The 20728-nt window shown below is 46.9% G+C and overlaps 1 protein-coding gene across 1 annotated transcript; it reads left to right on the top strand.

Moving 5' to 3' along the window:
* Positions 1-667: 667 nt before the first annotated feature.
* FADS6 (fatty acid desaturase 6) lies at positions 668-19509 on the top strand. The gene is made up of 6 exons (XM_073310628.2): positions 668-1519; positions 5650-5816; positions 6268-6448; positions 9164-9351; positions 10279-10458; positions 11897-19509. Exons 1-6 carry the CDS (start codon positions 967-969, stop codon positions 12044-12046), a joined length of 1419 nt encoding a protein of 472 aa, XP_073166729.2. The 5' UTR covers positions 668-966; the 3' UTR covers positions 12047-19509.
* The last annotated feature ends 1219 nt before the right edge of the window (positions 19510-20728 follow it).

Raw genomic sequence — 20728 nt, 5'->3', positions numbered from 1 at the left:
TCTGGCCTATATACAAACTGCTGGTGTTTCTCTCAGTAGTTTCCACCAGTGGATTTCTCCACCTTTACCATTTCTACTGCCTGTCTTTCTAGCCATCTCTTATTACATTCTCTTTTTCCTACCTCTTGTCTCCTTGCCTCCCCCTCTCCCTCCTTCCCATGGACATTCCATGTGCTACAAACTCCCAGATATTATGCTGATGGCTCCTTATAGAAATGGGATAATGCTGCTGCTAACTCTTTCCCCTCCCTGCCCCTTGTTTTCCCTCCTAATCCTGCTTGTATGTGGTACCTATATGTAGCAAGATTTGGAGAGAAAAATAGGAGCACACCTTTTAACTCCTTTAAAATCCCTCGGGCTAAAGAAGCTTTAGGGAGAGACAGTGGGAATATGATGGGTATCTTGCTCTAGGATAGGAACTGTTCCTCCTAACTAGGATGCTTGGCATGCATACAAGGTTTCCTCCAGCTGTTCTGTGTCTCTCTCTGCTCTCTTTGTTCTCCCTCTTCTTGCCTCCAGCACAGCTGTGTGCTCCTCTATAGGAGCAGTAATGTTGTTGTTTTTTTAATATTGCTGCCCTTCCCACGTCCTTTGGCTCTGGTGAGAGCAGCAGAGTGCCTGCCTGCCTGTACAAGCTATTCTTCATGACAGAGAGAGCCAAGGGCAACAGACACAGCAGCACCATGAGGGGGAGAGAGTCAGAAAGGGCGTGGAAGAATCAGAGGAGGGTGAGAAAGGGGCAGAGTCTAGGGATGGGACTAAAGCCAGCTTCACATTACTAGCACTAAGCAATTTGAGATTAGCAGTCTGCAAGCATTTCAGATTGCACACTCTGGCACTTCTGCCAAGGCCAGCTGCATTTCTCTGCTGCCTCTGCCCTTCCCGGGACAGGCTCATTTGTTATCTGATCCTGCAGAGGTACTGGGACGTTGGATCACTCTGCGGTGTCTTGTGCTCTGCAGGGGGATGGAGCCATGGCAGGAGATGCTGATGGAGAATCAGGACCTGTACCAAGAGAGACAGAAGGGAAAACCGCCAAGTGAGGCAGGAGCAGCCAGGATAGAGCTACTGCAAAAAGGTTCTTCCCTAAACCACGGAGTGGAACAGCCAGAACCCCCAGGAGAAGGAAGAAATGCCCAGGAGAAAGGTGAGAAACTGGGGCAAGGGGACACACCAAATCAAGAGACTGCAGATCCAACACAACAGATGCAGACTGGCATCAGCAGAGCGGGTCCCCCCGAGCAGGAAGTGACTCCGAAAGGACAGGATCCAGGGCCCACCTTAAATCATCCAGTCCTGGATGGAGATGGAAACACCTCCAGAGGAGAAGAGATGCCAAGGGTCTTTCAAAGAGGTGCCAAGGAGGAAGTGGAGCCACCTGAGGAGGGGAGACGTGAGGAAGCCCTGATGGGGGAGCTCTCTGAGCTGGTGCAGCAGGTGGTGAAGAGAAGCAGCTGGTGGGAGAGACATGGCATAGATGACTGTATCATTGCCCTGAATTTCCTCATCCTTCCTGCAGGTAAAAGTGGGAAGGTTTGTGTCAACTAAGGGAAGGAAGGGAAGGGCCCCTGTGTCTCCTTATTGCTTTCTCATTACACATTAACAGGGAATTGTATTCCCTTTGTGTTAGTAGGCTTGATAGCTCAGCTGGTTATTAACCACTTAGATGTTGCGGCTAACAGGGTGAAAGGAACCTCCAAGTCCTGCTCCCGTGTCCCAGAGCCCTACTTCCCATACTGCCCCATGGGAACTGCCACGGGGGATGGTGTCCGAGATCTGCGTTATATGAACACAATTAGCTGTTGGTGACAATTGGGGTCAGCAGTGGGCACAGCTGAACCAGTGCTGAATGCAGTTAACTGCAAGTGTAGCGCCAGGCAAAAGGGGCCTCAGATACTGTGGTGATGGGTGCAGCATTAGAACCTGAACACAGTAGAGCTGAACTGTGTTCAGCATCGTTTCAGTACCTGTGCTCAGGCTTAAGGAGCTGATGCAGCTTGTAATTATTCCTGTGGATGCGAATTAAGTGTACAGGTGAGCTTCAGGTAAGTGGGATGCCGAGGCAGCAGCCTTTTCAGTGCCTCTGTCGCCTCTGGTTTAACCCTGTGAAGCAAAGATGTGCATTTGGGGAAACCTTCCTTGTTCAGCACTGCTGGGCTGCCATTCAATACTAGCTCCGTCTGTCCCAGCTGTCTGTCCAAGGAGCTCAGCCCTGCCATGGAAGCTTTGTTATTGTATTGATATGAGTGACTTCTTTTGGTTCTGATGATGAGTGTGATGTAGGAGAGATGTACTTTTAACAACAGGCTGAGCTGGTCTTGTGGCTTCTCTCAGGATGTGCAAGACTTGCCAATGCAGTCCCTCGTTTGTCATCTGGCAGCCAGTGAGCATTAATTTCTGCTATGAATAAAGGGTACGAGAAGCAACCAGTTGCAAGCATAGGTGTCACACTGTCCTGTGGCTGGTGGTTCTCCATTCATCCTGGGACAGGTATTTCCAGGTTTGTCCCAGTTATATTGGAGAGCTTCTACACCCTACAGACAGTGTTCGCACTCCTTCCACAGGCCCCTAAATCAGCTTGGAAGCTAGTGAGGTGTCCTCTCCTGGAAGTGTTGCATTGGGATGGAATTATGAAGACAGCAGCCTGCGCTTAATTCTGCATCTAAACAGCATAAGCCAAATGTATCCTCTTGAAGTCAATAATGTTACACCTCTAACCCACTCACTTCAGCTCAGGGTTGAGGGACTGGTAGGGTGCTGAAGCTGCTGCTCTCATTGTATCTGTCTCGTTGTATTGTACTACTGTACATCTGGAAGTCCTTACTCAGGCAAAATTCCCCTTTGGCCAAATTCTGGGAGGGGCTGAGCACCTGTAACACCCCTCGATGTCATTGGGAGTTTTAATTATGTATACTCGGCACCCTTCAGGATTTAGCTCAGCGGGTATTTTGCCTGAGGAACCGGTAAATACAGGGTAAGTATTTGGCCCTGTATGGAGGGCTTGCCGCCCTTATTTAGGTAAACTCTCATTGATTTCTATGGGAATTGGCCAGAGTATGAACTAATTAAGACTCTCGGGACTTACAGATCCTTGTAGAGTACCTCACTGTGCAATAGGGGAGCTGCTGTGCCAAGCAAATAACAGGTCCCTGCCCCAAAGAGCTTAGAGTCTCAGAATATAATCAGGTACAAACAAGGAGACATACGGTGCGATCGTAGCTAGAAAGTGCAAGAATTAGGTAGCTTCTCTGAAGTGTTTTGAATAAGGAACGAATGGGAGTTTGGTGTTGGCCAAAGCATCCTAAGCAGCGTGACAGAGGGCATTGAGGTAGGAGTGGGGAAAGAGAGATGAAGGGAACTCTCAGGAAGGAAGCTTCCTTGAGTGCAGTTGGGTGGAGCTGGAGATGCAGATTAAGATGTAGGGACCCCTGATGGAGTGGGGGGAGAATGGGGGACCCTGGCATGGGGGAAATGGGGAGCAAACAGATCCTCTGGCATGGGGGGAATAGGGGAGTATAGGGTGGAATGAGGAAAAGGGGGCATGGAGGGAAAATGGGGAATTATTGTTTGTATTACTGTAGCACTTAGGAGCTCCAGTCATGGACCAGAGCCCCATTGTGCTAGGCATTGTGCAAATACAGAGCAAAAAGATGGTCCTTGCTCCAAGGAGTTCACAATCAAAATATAAGATAAGAGACAAGAGACAGCAGATGGATATAGACGTGTGGGGGAGGGGTACAAGTGAACAATGAGAGTATTGGTCAGCATGATGGGCAGTGTTTCAGCACCAACAGCCTAACCGTTCTGGAGTTATTTGTAGGCATCATGGGATGCCTTGCTTGTGCCTAGTAAACCTTGCCCCTTAGAATCCAATCATCATAGAGATCCAGTTCATTCTTGTTAGGGGTTTTTATCTCCCTCTTCCCTTCCGCTCTGAGCTGCAAGCTCAGCTGACAGGAAAAATCCACTTGCATGACTCCTGTTCATGAAGAGAGGGACAAAAAAACAAATGTCTTTTGTCCTCTTTATAGTCCCACAATAGTCAGTCTGATGTCAATGGAGCTTTCCGGTTGGGCAGACGTAACACCTTCTGTTGGAAACCTGCACAACGCCTTCACAAGATGAGCCTGGGAGCTTAAATTCATAACTTTGCTAGACACTAAAAATCATGGAGTGAATAAAGACACTGGATTTATGGCTTATTACAACAATTATAACCCACTACTCCTCCATTTTCTCATGCTTTTATGACAGGAGAGGTATTAACTGGCCACTTCACCTTCAGTGGTCCTTTGAAATATGTGTTCTCTCTGATCCTCACATCTAGGCTGTATCTAAATCTTGCTGATTCCTTTTGCAGGCCTACACTACAAACTTGCATCAGCCCAGAGGCACCGATGCAGCTGTGCCACTGTAGTGTGTCTGGTGAAGACGCTCTAAGCTTATGAGAGAGCTCTCTCCCGTTGACTTAATAACTCCACTTCTGTGAGAGGCAGTAGCTATGTTGGCGGGAGAAGATTTAGATGTAGCCTGGATGTGAGGATCAGAGAGAGGTTCAGGTTGAAGGTGATGCCCAGGTTATGAATCGCCGGCTGAGGGAGGCTAGCCCCCAGCCAGCCCCGTCCTCTCACCTGAGGACCTGTCCCCTTCCCCCACCGGAGTCCCTCAGTGCCAGGTGAGTGGCGCCCCCCCAGGCACAGGACGGGTGGGCGGCATATAGGCCCCCCTGCCCCCGAGCACAGGACGGGTGGGCGGCCCTAGCCACCCCAAGTCCCAGCCGCCCTAGCCCCAGCACGCTGCTTCCCTGAAAAGGACCAGCCTGCCTGGGCTTTGGGGAGGAGTGTAGGTGTGGCCACATCGGGCTGTTTGGGGAGGTGCAGCCTTCCCCAGCCTATGCGCCGCCCATGATTATGGGCCTGGATGATGGTGTTGTCCACGGTGGTTGATAAAAGAAAGAGAGAGGAGGGCTTAGCAGTGGGGAGGGGGGAGTTAGGAATTGTGTTTTAGTCATGTTTATCTTGAGCTGATGACTAGACACCCACAAGGTGCGCACGCAGTCTTTGTGGGGGTGGGGGCAGGGGAAGAATGGGGACTCAGGAGGGAGGCTGGGGGGACACAGAGCCTATGGCATGAGGGGGGTGGAGAGTTGCTGGGAGTCCCTGAAATAGAGAGGGATGGGAGAGTAACACTCAGGGAGCTGGGTGGGGAGACTGGAGGAGTGCAAGAATCCCCTGGTGTGTGCAGGGCACTCTGACTACATAAGAATTTGCCCTTAAACTTGGGGGGAAAATCGAGTTGGATAGTCAGCACAAAGAAAGCCTTCATCATACCCTTTTCATCTGACACTGACAGTCCAGGAGACTACATGAACACTTCCCTGTCCCATAGACTTTCATCTGTCAATCTAGCTAGGTGCTTTTATGGCCCCCATCCCCATTGTATCTGAACTGGGTACCTGGATTTCCACTTTACTTTGGTGAGAAGAAGGAAAATGGAGACTCCTTCAGAATGAGATCTCATTTGCCCAGGACAGCTGTAGTTCTTATGGGGAAAGCAGTCCCCCATGGATCTTGCCTTGGCCATTATACTGGTCTGATCTTAACTATCTAGAAGGCTTAATAGCTCCAAGGTTTTTCTTTCTATCTCTAGGGTTCCTGTGTCTGCGTTCAGACAATGCCCTTCCCTTCCTGTTGGGCATCTTCATCTTGGGCATAGTACACCACACTATAACAGTGAAAGGAAGCCACTTGGCCAGCCACAATGCCTTGACGGAGTCCAAGTCTTGGGGGAAAGTTTGGGCCATATTCTTCCTCGAGGTATGTAACCAATGTGGGAGAATGCTCCTGTGTGTACGTTTATATAGGAGGTACTCAGATTTCATGGCTAAAGCCTGTCTCTGATAATCAGTAAACTTGAATAACTCTTTGTGTAACTGGAATGTTCTTATCATAGAAATGACCTTAGAGATTAGTACTGTCCTCAGCTGTAAAGTACATATCTTTGTGTAACTCCAGAAATTATCTACCATGCTTGTATCATGCAGCTTCAATAGCATTTTAAGGCATATGTGGTGCAGACAACAGATGTATTTCTCGGGTGTAGTTATATCATATTAGTCCTCTTATCCTAGTGCATGACAATAACAAGGCTTTGAGTGTGAACCTCTGTGGTGGGATCATCCCAGTGAGACAATGCTGTGTACCTGCCATGTTCTGATCCTTGCATGCACGCTGTTCTGCATTTACTTCTCTTTTCTTTCTCTTCCAGGTTTGCTCAGCTTTCACAGCAGAGCAGGCATACTACAACCATGTGAAACTCCACCACGGTTACACTAATGTTATCAGACTAGGCGATTCCAGTACTTGGAAGATTCCTTTCTTGAACCGATATGTCTACATGTTCATTGCACCCATTGCTATACCTGTTTTAACCCCGCTAGTGGCACTTGGTATGTAGCTTTCCTCTGAGATATTTTTCTTCTATAGGTATTGTTTAAAACCTAAAGGTTTTTATAAACTAAAAATTAAACTAATTTGTAAGGGCCCCAAAAGATAAATACAATTATCAGCATTATGGAAGCTCCAGTCAGGTTAAAGGCCTGATGGTACTAGGAGCTGTACCAATGCAGTCTCTTGCCTGAACATCTTACAATCTAAGTTAGGATGAGACAGGACAAGTGTGTATAACAGACAGTAGGAAGGAGCAGGAGAAGTCCTTTGGGCTATCTGCTCAAAACTAAGCCATTCGCCACAACCATCTGCAGGGCTTCTTGATTCTTAAACTGGCACAATAGGGACCCTTTTGAGAAGCAGATTTTACATTCAGAATGGAATACACTCACAAAAACTCAATATTTAAATATATTGGATCAAATACTGAAGACCTTAGGCAAATCTCACATTGAAGTCAATGGGCCAAATGCCTGAAATCCTTATTTATTTTTAATTCAGTCCATTCTCAGACCCATTGACTTCAGCAGGTATTTTGCCTAGATAAGGACAATAGGATCCAGATTTGTGTGTAAGCAGTGTCAGGATGAGCTCCACCCTGACATCTGGTGGTGAGGTGTGGCAAGTTGTGGAAAAGAACTTCAGAGGCGTATCTCATTTGCATAGGCACACCCACCCTGCCTAGAATGAGGCCATAGCTGCCCAAATAGTCACTTTGGCTGCTGTGGGATCCCCAGTGTCTTTGTTATTGGGGCAGGAAGAATAAATTGTTATTACCCTGATTATGGGAACTGTGCTTGGAACTGTACTTGGCCTTTTGTTATGATGGAGGGACTCACAATCAACTAAGTAGCACTCGCTAGGCAAGGGTCATGGGTTCCAAAACTCTGTGAATTGAGAGAGGCTGGGGATAAGTATTAATATTTGGTGGCATGGGCCCCTGGGTGAGGGCCTTACATGCTAATTGCACTTCCTCCTCTCTCCACTGTGGAATATCAGAGCTAATTTTGATTCTATTAGGAGTCTAGTTACAGGCTGCTGAGCTCACTTTGGGCTAATGGTGCACCAGCACTGAGGCTCCCTTACTACAAGCTGAATTCACTAAAGAGCTGAACTGACTAAGAGCTGAAATCACTGAGCGTTGTGTTAAGTAGTGGGGGAGCCTGAAGATATATTGTGGAGCGGTTTGTGGGATGGCTGGAGTGCCTTGTGGACAGGCTGGTGGAGCAGTTCATAGGATGGCGGGAGCTGCTGGTGGGATGCGGAGCGGAGCAGTTTGTGGACCAGCTGGTGGAGCACTTTGTGGGGCGGCTGGCAGAGCGGAGCGAAGGCCTATGGAGCTGTGGGGCGGTCAGCTTCAGATTATGTAAGGTGCCCCTTACCTCTCTCCCCCACCACCCATCTCTACCCAGGTTGTGAGGTAAAGCTCTGCAGATAAACTTTCGAACTCTGGGGCTGCCCTGACCAGGGACAGAGACTTTTGGGACTTTGGGTGATTTGGGGTTGCTGGACTCAAGAACCAAAGGGAAAGGGCATGCCCCAATTTGCTTGGGGTGGGTTTTTTTGCTCATGGGTGGTGTTACGAATGTTGGTGGTGGTGTTTCCCCAACATAATGCCACATTGTTTCTCTCTGTTATTAAAAGGCTTTTTGCTACACTCAGACTATGTGCTTGCCAGAGGGGAAGTATTGCCTCTTGGAGGCACCCAGCGGGGGTGGTATATATTTGTCCCAGGTCACTGGGTGGGGCCTCGAGCTGGTTTGCATTGTGTTATTGGAATGAATCCCCTAGATATTGAACCCGGCCCTTGTTGCTGCCAACTCTGACGGGCAGAAGGGTTACATGTATATACTTCTTCAGATCTTCAAAGCACTATACAAACACTGAAGCACTTACCCAGGCCAGATCCTGTTGTCCTTACTCAGATATATGTAGGGTTGGTGAGGGGCATGCTAGACTGGAATATAATGAAAGAAAGGAATGGAAAATATTTGAAGCGTACTGGTGTCAGTGCTAGGGAGTGTAAGAAGATGGTCTCAGTGGGAAGAATGGGATAAGGAGGTGCAGACAGTGGAAGAAGAGACTGGATGATAACTGGGGAAATACAACGTTCATAGTATATGGAAGCTGTTCAGTCTTTCAGGAGACTGACACACAACCATAGGTAGTGAACAGCTGCTAATTGCTTGCAGAAAAATCATATAGGACCAAATTCTGAGGTCATTATTTAAGCCCTGATTCTGCAACCCTAACTCACGTTACAGAGTAGCTCTAGCATTCGGTCAATGAGACTTACTCGCTTGGGTGAGTGCTACTTTAATTTTTACTTGGTCCTTTCTCAAGCAAACGCCTATTGACTTCAGTGGGGAATTTCATCCAACTAAGGACTGCTGAAGCTTAGTAAGGTCTTCAGTATCTGACCCATAAATTATCTCAGGACTAGAACAATAATCAGGTTAAACCAGAAACAAATCCATGTCCTACAGCTCCCTTGGTGACACTGTTCAAAAAGTTTTCTGAAAGCCAGTGGAACCTTAGGTGTTGAAGTGGGTCTGGGATCAGCTGCTCCTGGAATTTGTACATAGTAACTGACCAGTGCCTCTCCTGGGATTTGGAATATAAGAACTACACCATTATTCCCCAGCTGCATAACTTGGAAGATGTGGGGAGGGATTGACTGTTTCCCTACACATTGTCTGTTCTTTCTTTCATAGGTTTGTTGAAGGATGTTGAGTTGAAAACAGCTCTCCGGACACTCGGCTGCATGTTTCTTGGTCTCTACTCCCATTACTGGCTCCTGGTCAATGTCTCAGGGTTCCAATCAGTGTGGTCTGCCCTCATCTGCATGTTGATCACACGATCTCTCCTTGCCCACCCCTACATCCATGTTAACATCTTCCAGGTAGAGGTCGCAAACTCCAGCTTGTACCAAATTCCTTGGAAGCAAAACAAAGCAAAGCTCCCTGTATTAATTAAATAGCTCTCACTTTGACTTTGGCAATTGAAGCATCTATAAACTTAAGACAAACAACCTGATTCTGATCCAGTGGCACTGATTTCATATCAGATTAGACTCAGGCCCAAAATGTTGAGGAGACTGATGTCAGTTAGCAGTGTGCAGAAAGTTGAGACAGAATGAACACAGAAGGCTGGATTATGATCTTAATTACAGTGGTGTAAAAATGGAACAAATCTACTGATTTCACTGGAATTTATCCAGTTTCTTACAGGTATAAATGAGATCAGAACTGGCCCCTTCTCACACTAAGAGAAGATGTTACTTTAAAATCCAGGTACATTTGGGAAAGATGGAATGAGCATAAAACCACAAAAGTGGGTGGTCCTTGCACATTGGGGATTCATTGATAGATCAGTCTTGACAGTCCTAGGGATGAAATGCATACAGATGGCCAGATTCTGGTCACATTTATGCAGATAACCCCTCTGAAGCTGCTGGGGTTTCCAAGCTACTGTGGTGTAATTGGACTCTGGCTTCTTTTCTATTTGCCATGAATGGGTGGCCCTGGGATAATGTGTGGGGAGCAGTGTGTGAATGCTTCCACACCGTGCTTGACCCGTAAGTAGTGAGTGGGAAACTAGAGAATTCCAGTTGATGGCACTAGCCTGTTACCTTTTATGAGGACTCATCATGCCCATAAAGAAGGAGACTCACAAGATCATGTACAGAAAAGGATGAGGAGTTTGAGAAACTGCCACTATTTTGCCCTGACCTGACACAGCTGGATTCCACCCTTGTCCTCAGGAAGCCCCGCTCCCTAACTGCCCGCTATAGGCAGAGATGTTGTAGTCTTCGTGTTTTGTCTTGTAGCACATTGGCCTCCCGATGTTCTCCGCTGATAAGAAGCCCAAGCGGATTCACCTGATGAGCCTTGGAGTTCTGAATCTGCCCCGGAATGCCCTGCTGGACTGGTCCTTTGGGCACTCAATCATCAACTGCCATGTGGAGCATCACCTTTTCCCAAACCTCTCTGACAACATGTGCCTGAAGGTAAGAGATAAACGGAGGGCATGTCTAGAAGGTGTGTGGAAGGAGCAGGACAGGAGTGGGAGTGCCATGTAGCACAGAGAAGATTGATGAGCATGGGAAGAGGTAATGAGGAGATAAGTCTGTGTGTTTTCCCCCTTCCAGTTAACTAAAATAGAGGTGCTAAGCCTCTTTCCCTATCCTGCATATCTGACCATGCTTCCGTGTTCCTCTCTTTGCACTGGCTTACCCTCTTCTTCCTCATTAATTTTAGACTCCTTCCCATTTTCAGAACACTCCATAACTCCAACTCTAACTAGATCTCTACCTCATTTCCTCCCACTCCACTTCTTCCTCCCCACATTCTACTCAGTCTTCTCTCCAGCCTTCTTCCGTTGTGTCCTTCCTCCATTCTTGACTTTGTTCTTTATTATTGTAACAGCCTTCCAGTAAGTGTTTAGCAAAGTCCCCCCTCTCCTTCTGGGAAAGCTTTTCAGGCCCCCACCTAATCTGTGAATAATTCCAGTTATCTTCATCATACACCTGCTATGGTTGACCTGTATTGTGTTTATTTGTCCACTTGCAGTGTATCAGATGTAGGCTCCAGCCAAAACCCTAGATCCAAACACCCTGAAATTTTGGGAAAGCTGAGATCTGGATCTATACTTTGCAGTCCAGGATAGGGTGACCAGACAGCAAGTGTAAAAAATTGGGACAGGAGGTGGGGGTTAATAGGTGCCTATATACGAAAAAGCCCCCAAAATCGGGACTGTCCCTATAAAATCAGGACATCTGGTCACCCTAGTCCAGGCCCATCTCTACACTGTGTTTGACACCATTTACTAATTTTACAGTCCCATGTATACATCTGGTGTTAGTAACAATAAAGACATGGTGCTACTGTGATACCAGTTCAAGGCAGTGTCCTTGTCAGATCTCACAAGATAAGCAAGGTCAGGCTTGGGGAAACAATCGAACAAACCTTCAGGTGCTGCAAAAGGCAATGTTGGTAATTCAGTAGGTGGCACTCTTCCCTCTGTGCCAATATTGAACCAGTGCCCCAGGGTGGTATGAGGGAAGGATGTCGGAGACCCTAGCTTTCAGATGAGGTGCAAAATCAAAGTAGTGAGCATTTGTGGTCATCTGGCCCTTTTGACAAGAGAAGGGTATCAGCCTCAATATCCTGCCCTTATTCCAACTCATCTAAATTCCCTTTGCTGCTCGAGTTGGATACTTAATCATCTTCATTCCCTGAGTTAAGCCATTGTGTAGTTTTAGCTACTGTTAAGCAGTTTTCACATTCCACCCCAGAGTTGGCTACGTTTTGGCAGTAAGCGACATGATTCCTACATGCATAGTTTTCAAAGGACTTAATGATCTCTCTGGAGGAAAGACCTGTACAAATGTAAGTCATCATCATTAGAATTTACTGTGCTATTTTAATACTACCTTTCCCTCTTAGATCAAGCCCATAGTCTCCCAGTACCTGAAAAAGAAGAAGCTTCCATACAACGAGGACTCCTATATCTCCCGACTACAGCTGTTCCTACACCGTTACGAGGAACTGATGGTCAATGCACCCCCGATATCTGAACTTGTGGGGATTCAGTGATAGGCTCTGGAACATGACAGCAAGAGATAGGGCTGTTTCCTGTGGGTCATTATAACATCGGACAAGATCAGGAAGTTTAAAACCAAAGACATTGCCCTTATAAAGCAATCAAAGAGGAAACAAGTTTGCCTCAAGTGTCTTGCTTTTGGACAGATGGAAATACACATAGAGCCCAAGAAATGCCACTAGAATGATAAACTGTGACTGAATGGTGATGGGACAGAAGGGAATTCTGTAGCTCCAATACAGTAGGATCAAATGTGAGTTTACCTGAGGTATTAGTAGCTGGTATCTATTTTTCCACCATTCTCTTTTAACTCTTGGACAGATGTTGCTATTGATTCTTGTTTTCTTTACTGCTGTGTCTCTGGAACAGGATTGAGAGCACAACAAGAAAGTGAATTCACATCCTATCCAACTCCAGTGTGCCAAAAGGACAGGATGACTCGGGGACTGGCGGTGGGGCAGCCTTTATCTCTAGGTCAATGGTTCAAATCCAGGCAAAGCTTGTATTTTTGGAACAACTGAAAACTGGTTCCCATCTGATAGCTCTAGTGGCCTGTGTGAATTGAGTTGACAGCTCCAGTTTCTCAGAGAAAGATGCCCATATTACAAAACCCTAGTCAGCAGACTCAGTTGAGAAGCTGAGGATGGAATGGGCCATAAAGACTGTACGGCTTTAAAGGTGGTCTCTCCAGATTAATGGAGGCACATTGGTGGTGTGGTGTAAGAGAAACTTGCACTGCTGCAACCTATGCTCTACCTTTTTTGTGGATAAATAAATTCCTTCCAGGAGTGTGGATTTGACAAAGCTAGCCAGAGCAGTTTGGGGGTGAGTTGGTGAAAAGTTTTTGTGCTGCCCTGATCCCCAGTGCAACCGTGGTTTAACCCCAGTACAAAGAGCAGGATGGAGGATTTGCAGAAGTGTTAGAGAGAGGATTCTTTGGGGTGAACTTCCAACTTAACTGGCTTCTGACATGTAGAGTGTTTGTGTTGTGGGTGGTCATGGTGGAAATCACAAGGTTACCCCAGCTTCCTGCTGCAGACATGGAACCTAACTGTTTGTCCTGGCCACTATATGTAGTCACCAACATTGCAGAAAGTTTTGTAAGAGACAGTTATCCAAAGAAGGCAGGACTCTGGGAGCCTGCTGGTTTCTAGCTACTGGAGGGCTTTGTGCTCATTCAGGAATTTTGCCATATACCTAAGGTGAAATCCTGGCCTATTGCAAAACTCTCAGTGACTTCAGTCGGGGCAGTATTTCACCCCGGATATATAGCAATATACAAATGTTAAGGGTAAAAATGTTCAAAAATGCCTAAGTGATGTAGGATCAGAGTCCCAAAATGTTGCCGTAGGTACTTAATCATCCCGACACATCCTGCAAGATAGTTACCTGTTGTTACCCCAATTTAACAAACAGGGGAGCTAAGGCAGAGAGATTAAGTTATCTCGATAAGAGGAAGTTGGTGTCGGAGCCAGGCTGAGAATGCAGGAGAACCCCTGGTCTCAGTCCTGTACTTAATTCACTGCTTAGCTGCCCCTTTGTGCAGCCAGCTACCACACGATCTGGGAGAGGGCTTGGCTTGCAGCCACCTCATGTCATCAGGGGCAGCTGGGACGCCACAGCCCCCAAGAGCTACTCGGATATTCGCTCTAGAATTGAGGGACCTGTGGCGATGGTGTTCTGAGCCAATGGACCAGTCCTGGGTGTGTAGAGGAGTCCAGGGTAACCTGTGATCTTCAAACGAAAAGTCTGTGGCAAGCTTTCATCCCTAGCTACTGGGTTACATGATCAGAGCACTTTGCGAGGAAAAGGGGAAGAAGCTTGAGAGAAGAGATTCTCTCCTTTACACTACACGGCACAGTTCCTTCACACTTGGGATGGGATAGGGCAGAGGGATAGCCCTAGGATCCACAAGCCCCTTAGGTTGGCTCTGCAATTTGGCACCTTTCGCCAGCACCAAATTGTGTGTGAAAGGACTAAAATACTGTGCGAGCCCAGGTCTAACTTCATTTTCCACTGTCCTCAGGGAGAGACACAGGAAGCCTCCCTTCCTTCTGCTGTAAAATCCCAGAGGATGAACATCAGAACCAGCCAGTAGTATTGTTGGAGGGTGGGAAGAGGGGGCAGTGACTACATTGTGCTAAGACTGCCTCTCAAAGCTTTCTGAAAAACAGCAAGAGGCAAATTCCTCTTCTGCCCCTTTTGGGTTCTGGGCCAAGAAGCTATTAATATTTATCCACTTTAACGGATTAATTTTCCATGTTAAGAAAAGGCAAGATAACTGCAGGTAAGGCAGCACTGCCTCCACCGTTCCTAACACTTTGTCTGCTGTGTGGCTAATGCAAAGAAAAATGCTCATTCAGCAAGAAGCAAATCCTAAAACCCAAACTGTCTCTTACAAACCATTCTAAATGGGCGATAAAGTTCTCTTATTTATCTTTGTCCTCAGTTCTAGAAAGCCATTACAAAGGCAGATTCTTTGGTCGCCTTCTGTGGGCCAAATCCTGCAGTCAGTCCTTTTTCAGGCAAAATTACCACTGGAGTCAAGGAAGAAGGATTGAAAGATCTGGCCCTGAGAATATAGTGGTGGGGGTGAAGAGTGTGTGTGTGGGAGGGGTAGGGAGTGGGTCTTGTGTTGGAATGTGCATCTAAGAAGGGCTTTGCTAGAATATCTGTGGCATTTATCGTGCCACAGTTTACCAAGACCTCACATCTTGACAGGTGGAGGCCCTTCCTTTTCTTCACTGAGCATGAATTTCACCTCAGCACAGGGTCAGGACCAGGCCTATCCACAGCCTAAGTCCCCTTGGCCCAGTGCACAGGAGTGAATTTCACCCTGAATGCAGTTCTGCACCAGTGTCACTCCATTGGTTTGTGTAGTTACTCCTGATTTACACCACCATAAGAGGAGAATTGGGCCCTGTGGTTGCACTTGTGAGATCATCCAAGGATGTGCAGTTGAGTCACAGAGTTAAGCTCTAACAGACCTTTTCCATCGATAATGTTTATGATTCCGTTATTAAATGCTTCATTAATCCTGATGGCCAATTTATGCTAAAATCTGCAATGTTAATGGAGCTCCCAGTTCCAGCGATAGCAGGAGAGAGATAGCAGGAGAGAGGCTAATCCCACTACCAGATGCTACTATGGTTATTACAGCACTGTTTGGTAAGAAGTGGATTTGACAGAAACCTGGTGGGAAAAGAAATCCTGAGGACAGAAAATGCTATTTTTTCCTCCACTAATATGTACAAAAGCTGATATCCCATCAACCTATGGATACGCTAAGCACCAGTGGGAGCAATGGCTGTTTTCAGTAGTTCTCCATTACAAGGGCATCCTTACCTACAGAGCCACCTAGAGACTGAAAGTGGCAATTACTAGGGTCTAAGGAAGACAGTCTGTAGCATAGGAACTCTATTGATTATTCACTGCCCAAAAACCTTAGTGCTGAGGTTAAGGTTGGGGTGTGAATTTTCCGTAGCACTGCATCAAAAAAGCTGTAAGAATCTGAAAGTGGTATGGCCAGCTCCGTGTAAATGGGCTGTAATTTGGGAATCCCTTGACCAAATGACCTCAACTTTGATCTAGAGATCAAAGATCTACATCAGCCTCTCTTGTGACCTACCAGTTTTCAAGATAATCTCCCTGTACACATGGGTTTTAGAGCAATTTGAATATTAAACTCAGCTCCTTATTGAGGGGGCTGTGCCTGAAGAACCACTGGGCCAACTGATCTCAGACTGGCACCACTCACTCTATCCCTGGCTCTGACAAGGCATAGCAATTCTCAAAATAATCTGAGTATATATGTAGCTTTTAGAGCAATTTGAACTGTCGGCTCTTAAACCATACAGTGGTGGGGTGGCCTGTGCCTTGAAGGGCCGGAGGTCTGGACCTGGCCAGCCCCTGTACAATTAAAGAAGTATGGATTGGATGAATGGACTATAAGATGGATAGAAAACTGGCTAAATCTTTGGGCTCAATGGGTAGTGATCAGCGATTTTGTTCAACATCTTCATTAATTATCTAGATGATGGGATGGATTGCACCCTCAGCAAGTTCATGGATGATATTAAGCTGGGGGGAGAGGTAGATACACTGGAGGGTAGGGATAGGGTCCAGAGTGACCTTGGAGGATTGGGCCAAAAGAAATCTGATGAGGTTCAACAAGGACAAGTGCAGAGTCCGGCACTTAGGACAGAAGAATCCCATGCACTGATACAGGCTGGGGACCGACTGGCTAAGCAGCAGTTATGCAGAAAAGGATCTGGGAATTACAGTGGGCGAGAAGCTGGATATGAGTCAGCAGTGTGCCCTTGTTGCCAAGAAGGCTAACAGCATACGGGGATGCATTAGTAGGAGCATTGCCAGCAGATCGAGGGAAGTGATTATTCCCCTCTATTCAGCACTGGTGAGGCCACACCTGGAGTACTGCTTCCAGTTTTGGGGCCCCCATTACAGAAATGATGTGGACAAATTGGAGAGAGTCCAGTGGAGGGCAACGAAAATTGTTAGTGGGCTGGGGCACATGACTTTTGAGGAGAGGCTGAGGGAACTGGGTTTATTTAGTCTGCAGAAGAGAAGAGTGAGGGGGGATTTGATAGCAGCCTTCAGCTACCTGAAGGGGGGTTCCAAAGAGGATGGAGCTCTGCTGTTCTCAGTGGTGGCAGATGACAGAACAGGGAGTAATTGTCTCAAGTTGCAGTGGGGAGGTCTTGGTTGGATATTAAGAAAAACTATTTCACCTGGCAGGTGGTGAAGCACTGGAATGGGTTTACATAAGGAGGTGGTGTAATCTCCATCCTTAGAGATTTTTAAGGTCTGGCTGGACAAAGCCGTGGCTGGGATGATTTAGTTGGGGTCGGTCCTGCTTTGAGCAGGGGGTTGGACTAGATGAACTCCTGAGGTCTCTTCCAACCCTAATCTTCTATGATTCTATAAATTAGCCCTGCTTGCCACATCTGGGATGAGCTATGGCTGGGGTTTAATTAGTAGATCCAGCTAGGTAGGGAGGAGCTGATTCTCTTATAAGGAGCAACAGGAAGTTACAGCAGTGGGAATGTTCAGGAAGCTGTAGAGAGTGAAAAAAGTTCCTGTAGGGGAGTTGCTTGAGGTAGGAAGGTCTGAGAATAGCCAATTAAGGGAGGAAGGACCCTGGGACACCAGAGATGTGTCCAGTTTAAGGCGGGGGAGAAAAAAATGTTTGTGTTTATTTTTAAACTTTAAATTAACAAATGAAACACGAAGGAGGGATGTTTTCATTGAATTCATGAAAGCTTCTGGGTCTGGGGGTGTTTATTTAGGAAGCCCCTTGCAGGGGGAAACTGAGGCAGACCCCATGCAGAGTGATCTCTGGCCATGAGGGAGCATTTGGCAAGCAGCCAGCCTGGTGACACATGCTGTGTTCTGTGGCCAAACTTCCAAAAGGAGCTGCTACAGAATGGAGGTAGAGAGGTCCAGATCTTCAGAAGTATTTAAGCGCCTAACTCCCATTGAAATCAGAACAACTAACTCTGGTGGGCCAGAGCAACTCATGTGCACCATACTCATTCCCAGAAAGCTGCCAAGTGATTTTCAAGGTAATGTAAGAAACCATGTGGATTGTAGGACACTCGGAATAACCAGCTGTTAAACAGTAAGCTAGTTTCAATCTTAACTGTATGGCTGTTACGAGCCCCACTGTAACAACTTGGTGGTAGAAATCCATCTTCTGTTGCTTGATGATTTAGGGTTCTGTAAAGAGTGTGTCTTGTGAGGAAGGGAAGGGCCAGTGCTTCATACTGGCCAGCAATGTAATAGAAGTGGGGACCCCCTGAGGATGAAAGACAATTGGTGAAACCAAATTCTGCCAGTACCAAATCCTGGGGTGTTGGCTGTGAAGGACCAAGAGTTACTGCATAATGTGGCTGTAAATGTCCTGGTGAGAAAGAGGGTGTGTTCAGGCTGTGTAGGAAGCACAGTGAAACTCCAGGCAGAAAAGTTACTAGCCCGGGAATAAAGTGTTAAAAGACAAATTGCCTGAGGGCACCATGGAGGCAAAGGAGAAGGTGCTAGGAGCCCCATCCTCACTGGTGCTTCTGCTCCAAGGTAGCCAGAATTTGCCCCCCGGCCCTTGTTGAGCATAGGAGGATGGTGCTAATGCTGGCAGCCCTGAGTGGGCAGGGACCGATTCTCTTTGTGCATTGGCAGGTATCTGGATGATGGTACTGGGGGTCAAGGCCGTCCCTGGGAGGGTGCGGGGCCCAGGACCAATCAGCCTGTATGGGTTCCCCCTAACATTTTTTATACAGGTGAAATCTGGTGTAGGGAGGGGACACTAGTGCTGGGGGGGCAAGGGACGATGGAGAGTTACAGGGTGGCACCTGTGCTGGGGTGAGGGAGCCCCCTGTGCTGGCAGGTCCCGGAAAAGGGAGGGGTCCGGGGCAGAAGGACAGTGGATGGGGTCAGCCTGGCACTGGCATGTTTTGGCAGTGCTAGGACGCTGTTGGTGCAGCGGCGGGCGATGCTGGGAGCCGGTGGGGCGCAGCGGGGCGGGCTGTGGTCCCTGCTGCCAGAGACCGCCCGCGATGCCAAGGAAGAAAAATAAATATGAGGCATCCCTAAACCCACCTCCCTCAGGGCTGGCCTCGCACGACACACGCACACTGAAGCATGTGGCCCAGAGCGGTCACCCTGATTTGCCAAGGGATGGCTCTGCTGGGGGGAGGGCATGGTCAGCTAGTGGGCATGCTCTGGTCAGTGATCATGCTCCTGTTATGGATGAATAGTTTTCTGCACAACTGCTCATGCAGTGCACCTCCTCCCATCTCCAAAATGCAGGTTGGACTTAGTTTGCTCCTTACTTGGCAACTAAACACCAGAGGACTTAAAGAAAAAACCTGAGGGAAATGACTTAGGTGCCTAAGTCCCATTTTCAAGTGATGTAAGGGCTCAGGAGCCTAAGTCTTTTTGAAAGTCAATGAAATCCATGGAAATTAGATGCCTTGGGGCTTTTGAAAATCCCACAAGGCACTTACATGCATATTTAGGGGCCAAAATACCTTTAAACATCTGTCCCTAGTGAAAATGTTACCCCTCGTCTATTGCTCTGGTGCGAATGTAAAATTGATTTTTCCTCAAAGCATGCTCTCCTGTGCTCTGTCCTGGGAGCTTAAATTCATAACTCTGCTAGACACTAAAAATCATGGCTGAACAGAGACACTAGATTTATGTTTTATTACAACAATCTGTAACCTGCTAACCCACTCTTTTTGTCCTATGACTGCAGAAGTGTTAATAGGCCACTCTACCTTGAATGGTCCCTTACAATATGTGCTAAACAATCTGTTCTACCTTGCATTTTGCTGGGATGCTGGGCGTACCTTTTTCCCAGACCTGAAGAAGAGCTCTATGTAGCTCAGAAGACTTGTCTCTCTCACCAACAGAAGCTAGTCCAATAAATGATATTACCTCACCCACCTTGTCTTTCTAACGTCCTAGAACTGACATTGCTACAATGACACTTCATACAACTCCGGTCTCAAAATCCACAAAACTTTCCTGTTACTGGGAAAGGGGTGTGAGCAGCAGGTGTAGCTGGACAGGTGCTGAACACAGCTTACCTGCAAGCATAGCCAGGGAGTAACGCTGCTTAGTACTATTTCAGAGACAGCAGTGACTGGGACAAAGGTGTACTGTCACAGACAGCAGCGAGGGCTTGAATGTGGATGTAGCTGAGTAGCAGTGGTGACTCTCAAAATCCCATCATTTTCTAAAATATTTTATGTGGGAGTTTTGTTTAAATGACAATAGGAGTTGCCTGTTTTGTGGTAAGGCAGAAAATGTAAAGACACTGTTTAATGCAAAGGCATCCCACAGGGTAATAAAAGACAGAAACTTCCATATTCCGATGCCCCAGCCAGATAAATTGGCTGGCCTTGGTTTGTCTATTTCTGGGTGGGAGGGAGTTCTTATCTATCAGACCTTTAAGGGACTATATTCTGAGCCTCAAGGCTTTTTTTATGTTAAAAGTAGCCTCACAAAGGACTGACTTGTCTTTCTGTAGATAAAGAGAACTCAAATATCACCAGCTGTCACCGGGAGGAGATTGGGGCAACTTTATGAGAGCTAGCTGGCTGAAGCTCAATCCAGATAAGACTGAGGTGATGCTGGTAGGCCAAGTGACATGGCAAGGCTGATTTCTCCCCCTTTGATTGATGATGTGTTCTCACCATTCATTAGCTGTGTTTGGAATCTGGGGGTGGCATTAGACCCCCAGCAGCTGATTGATGGTCATATAGTAGTGGTGACCAGGAGTGTTTTTTACCATCTGTAACTCAGCAGGAAATTGCTACCATAGATCCAGGCCTGTCACCTCAAAGTAGGATTATTATAATATGCTCTGTGTAGGGTAACAATTTAGACCTATCTGAAAATATATATTGCTTAGATGGAAAAATCTACCCTTACTAAAGTCCTTACGAAAGATATCATCACAACTAACAAGTCATATTCCTTACTGAAGAAACAGACTTATGTTCTACACTGATGGCCTAAACCCTGTGATACCATCAGCATGCCAACTTTATAATAATAATCACTGGACTGTGCATTTCTATAGCATTGTTGAGCTAACGATCTCAAAGCCTTTTATAATATTAATGAATTGATCCCTGGGGGTCTGAGGTATATTG

This window comes from Lepidochelys kempii, chromosome 14 (genome assembly GCF_965140285.1).
Source record: "Lepidochelys kempii isolate rLepKem1 chromosome 14, rLepKem1.hap1, whole genome shotgun sequence".
Taxonomy (NCBI): Eukaryota; Metazoa; Chordata; order Testudines; family Cheloniidae; genus Lepidochelys; species Lepidochelys kempii.
Note: the sequence above shows the minus strand (reverse complement) of the source record. Positions and strands in the feature narration are given on the sequence as shown.

What these genes read in the sequence shown, in the direction of transcription:
- FADS6 (XM_073310628.2), top strand. Translation starts at nt 967, where the DNA reads ATGGAGCCATGGCAGGAGATGCTGATGGAGAATCAGGACCTGTACCAA. An exon ending in AACCCCGCTAGTGGCACTTG is followed by an intron (nt 6,449 to 9,163) that starts GTATGTAGCTTT and finishes TTTCTTTCATAG; the next exon opens with GTTTGTTGAAGGATGTTGAG. An exon ending in TCCATGTTAACATCTTCCAG is followed by an intron (nt 9,352 to 10,278) that starts GTAGAGGTCGCA and finishes TTTGTCTTGTAG; the next exon opens with CACATTGGCCTCCCGATGTT.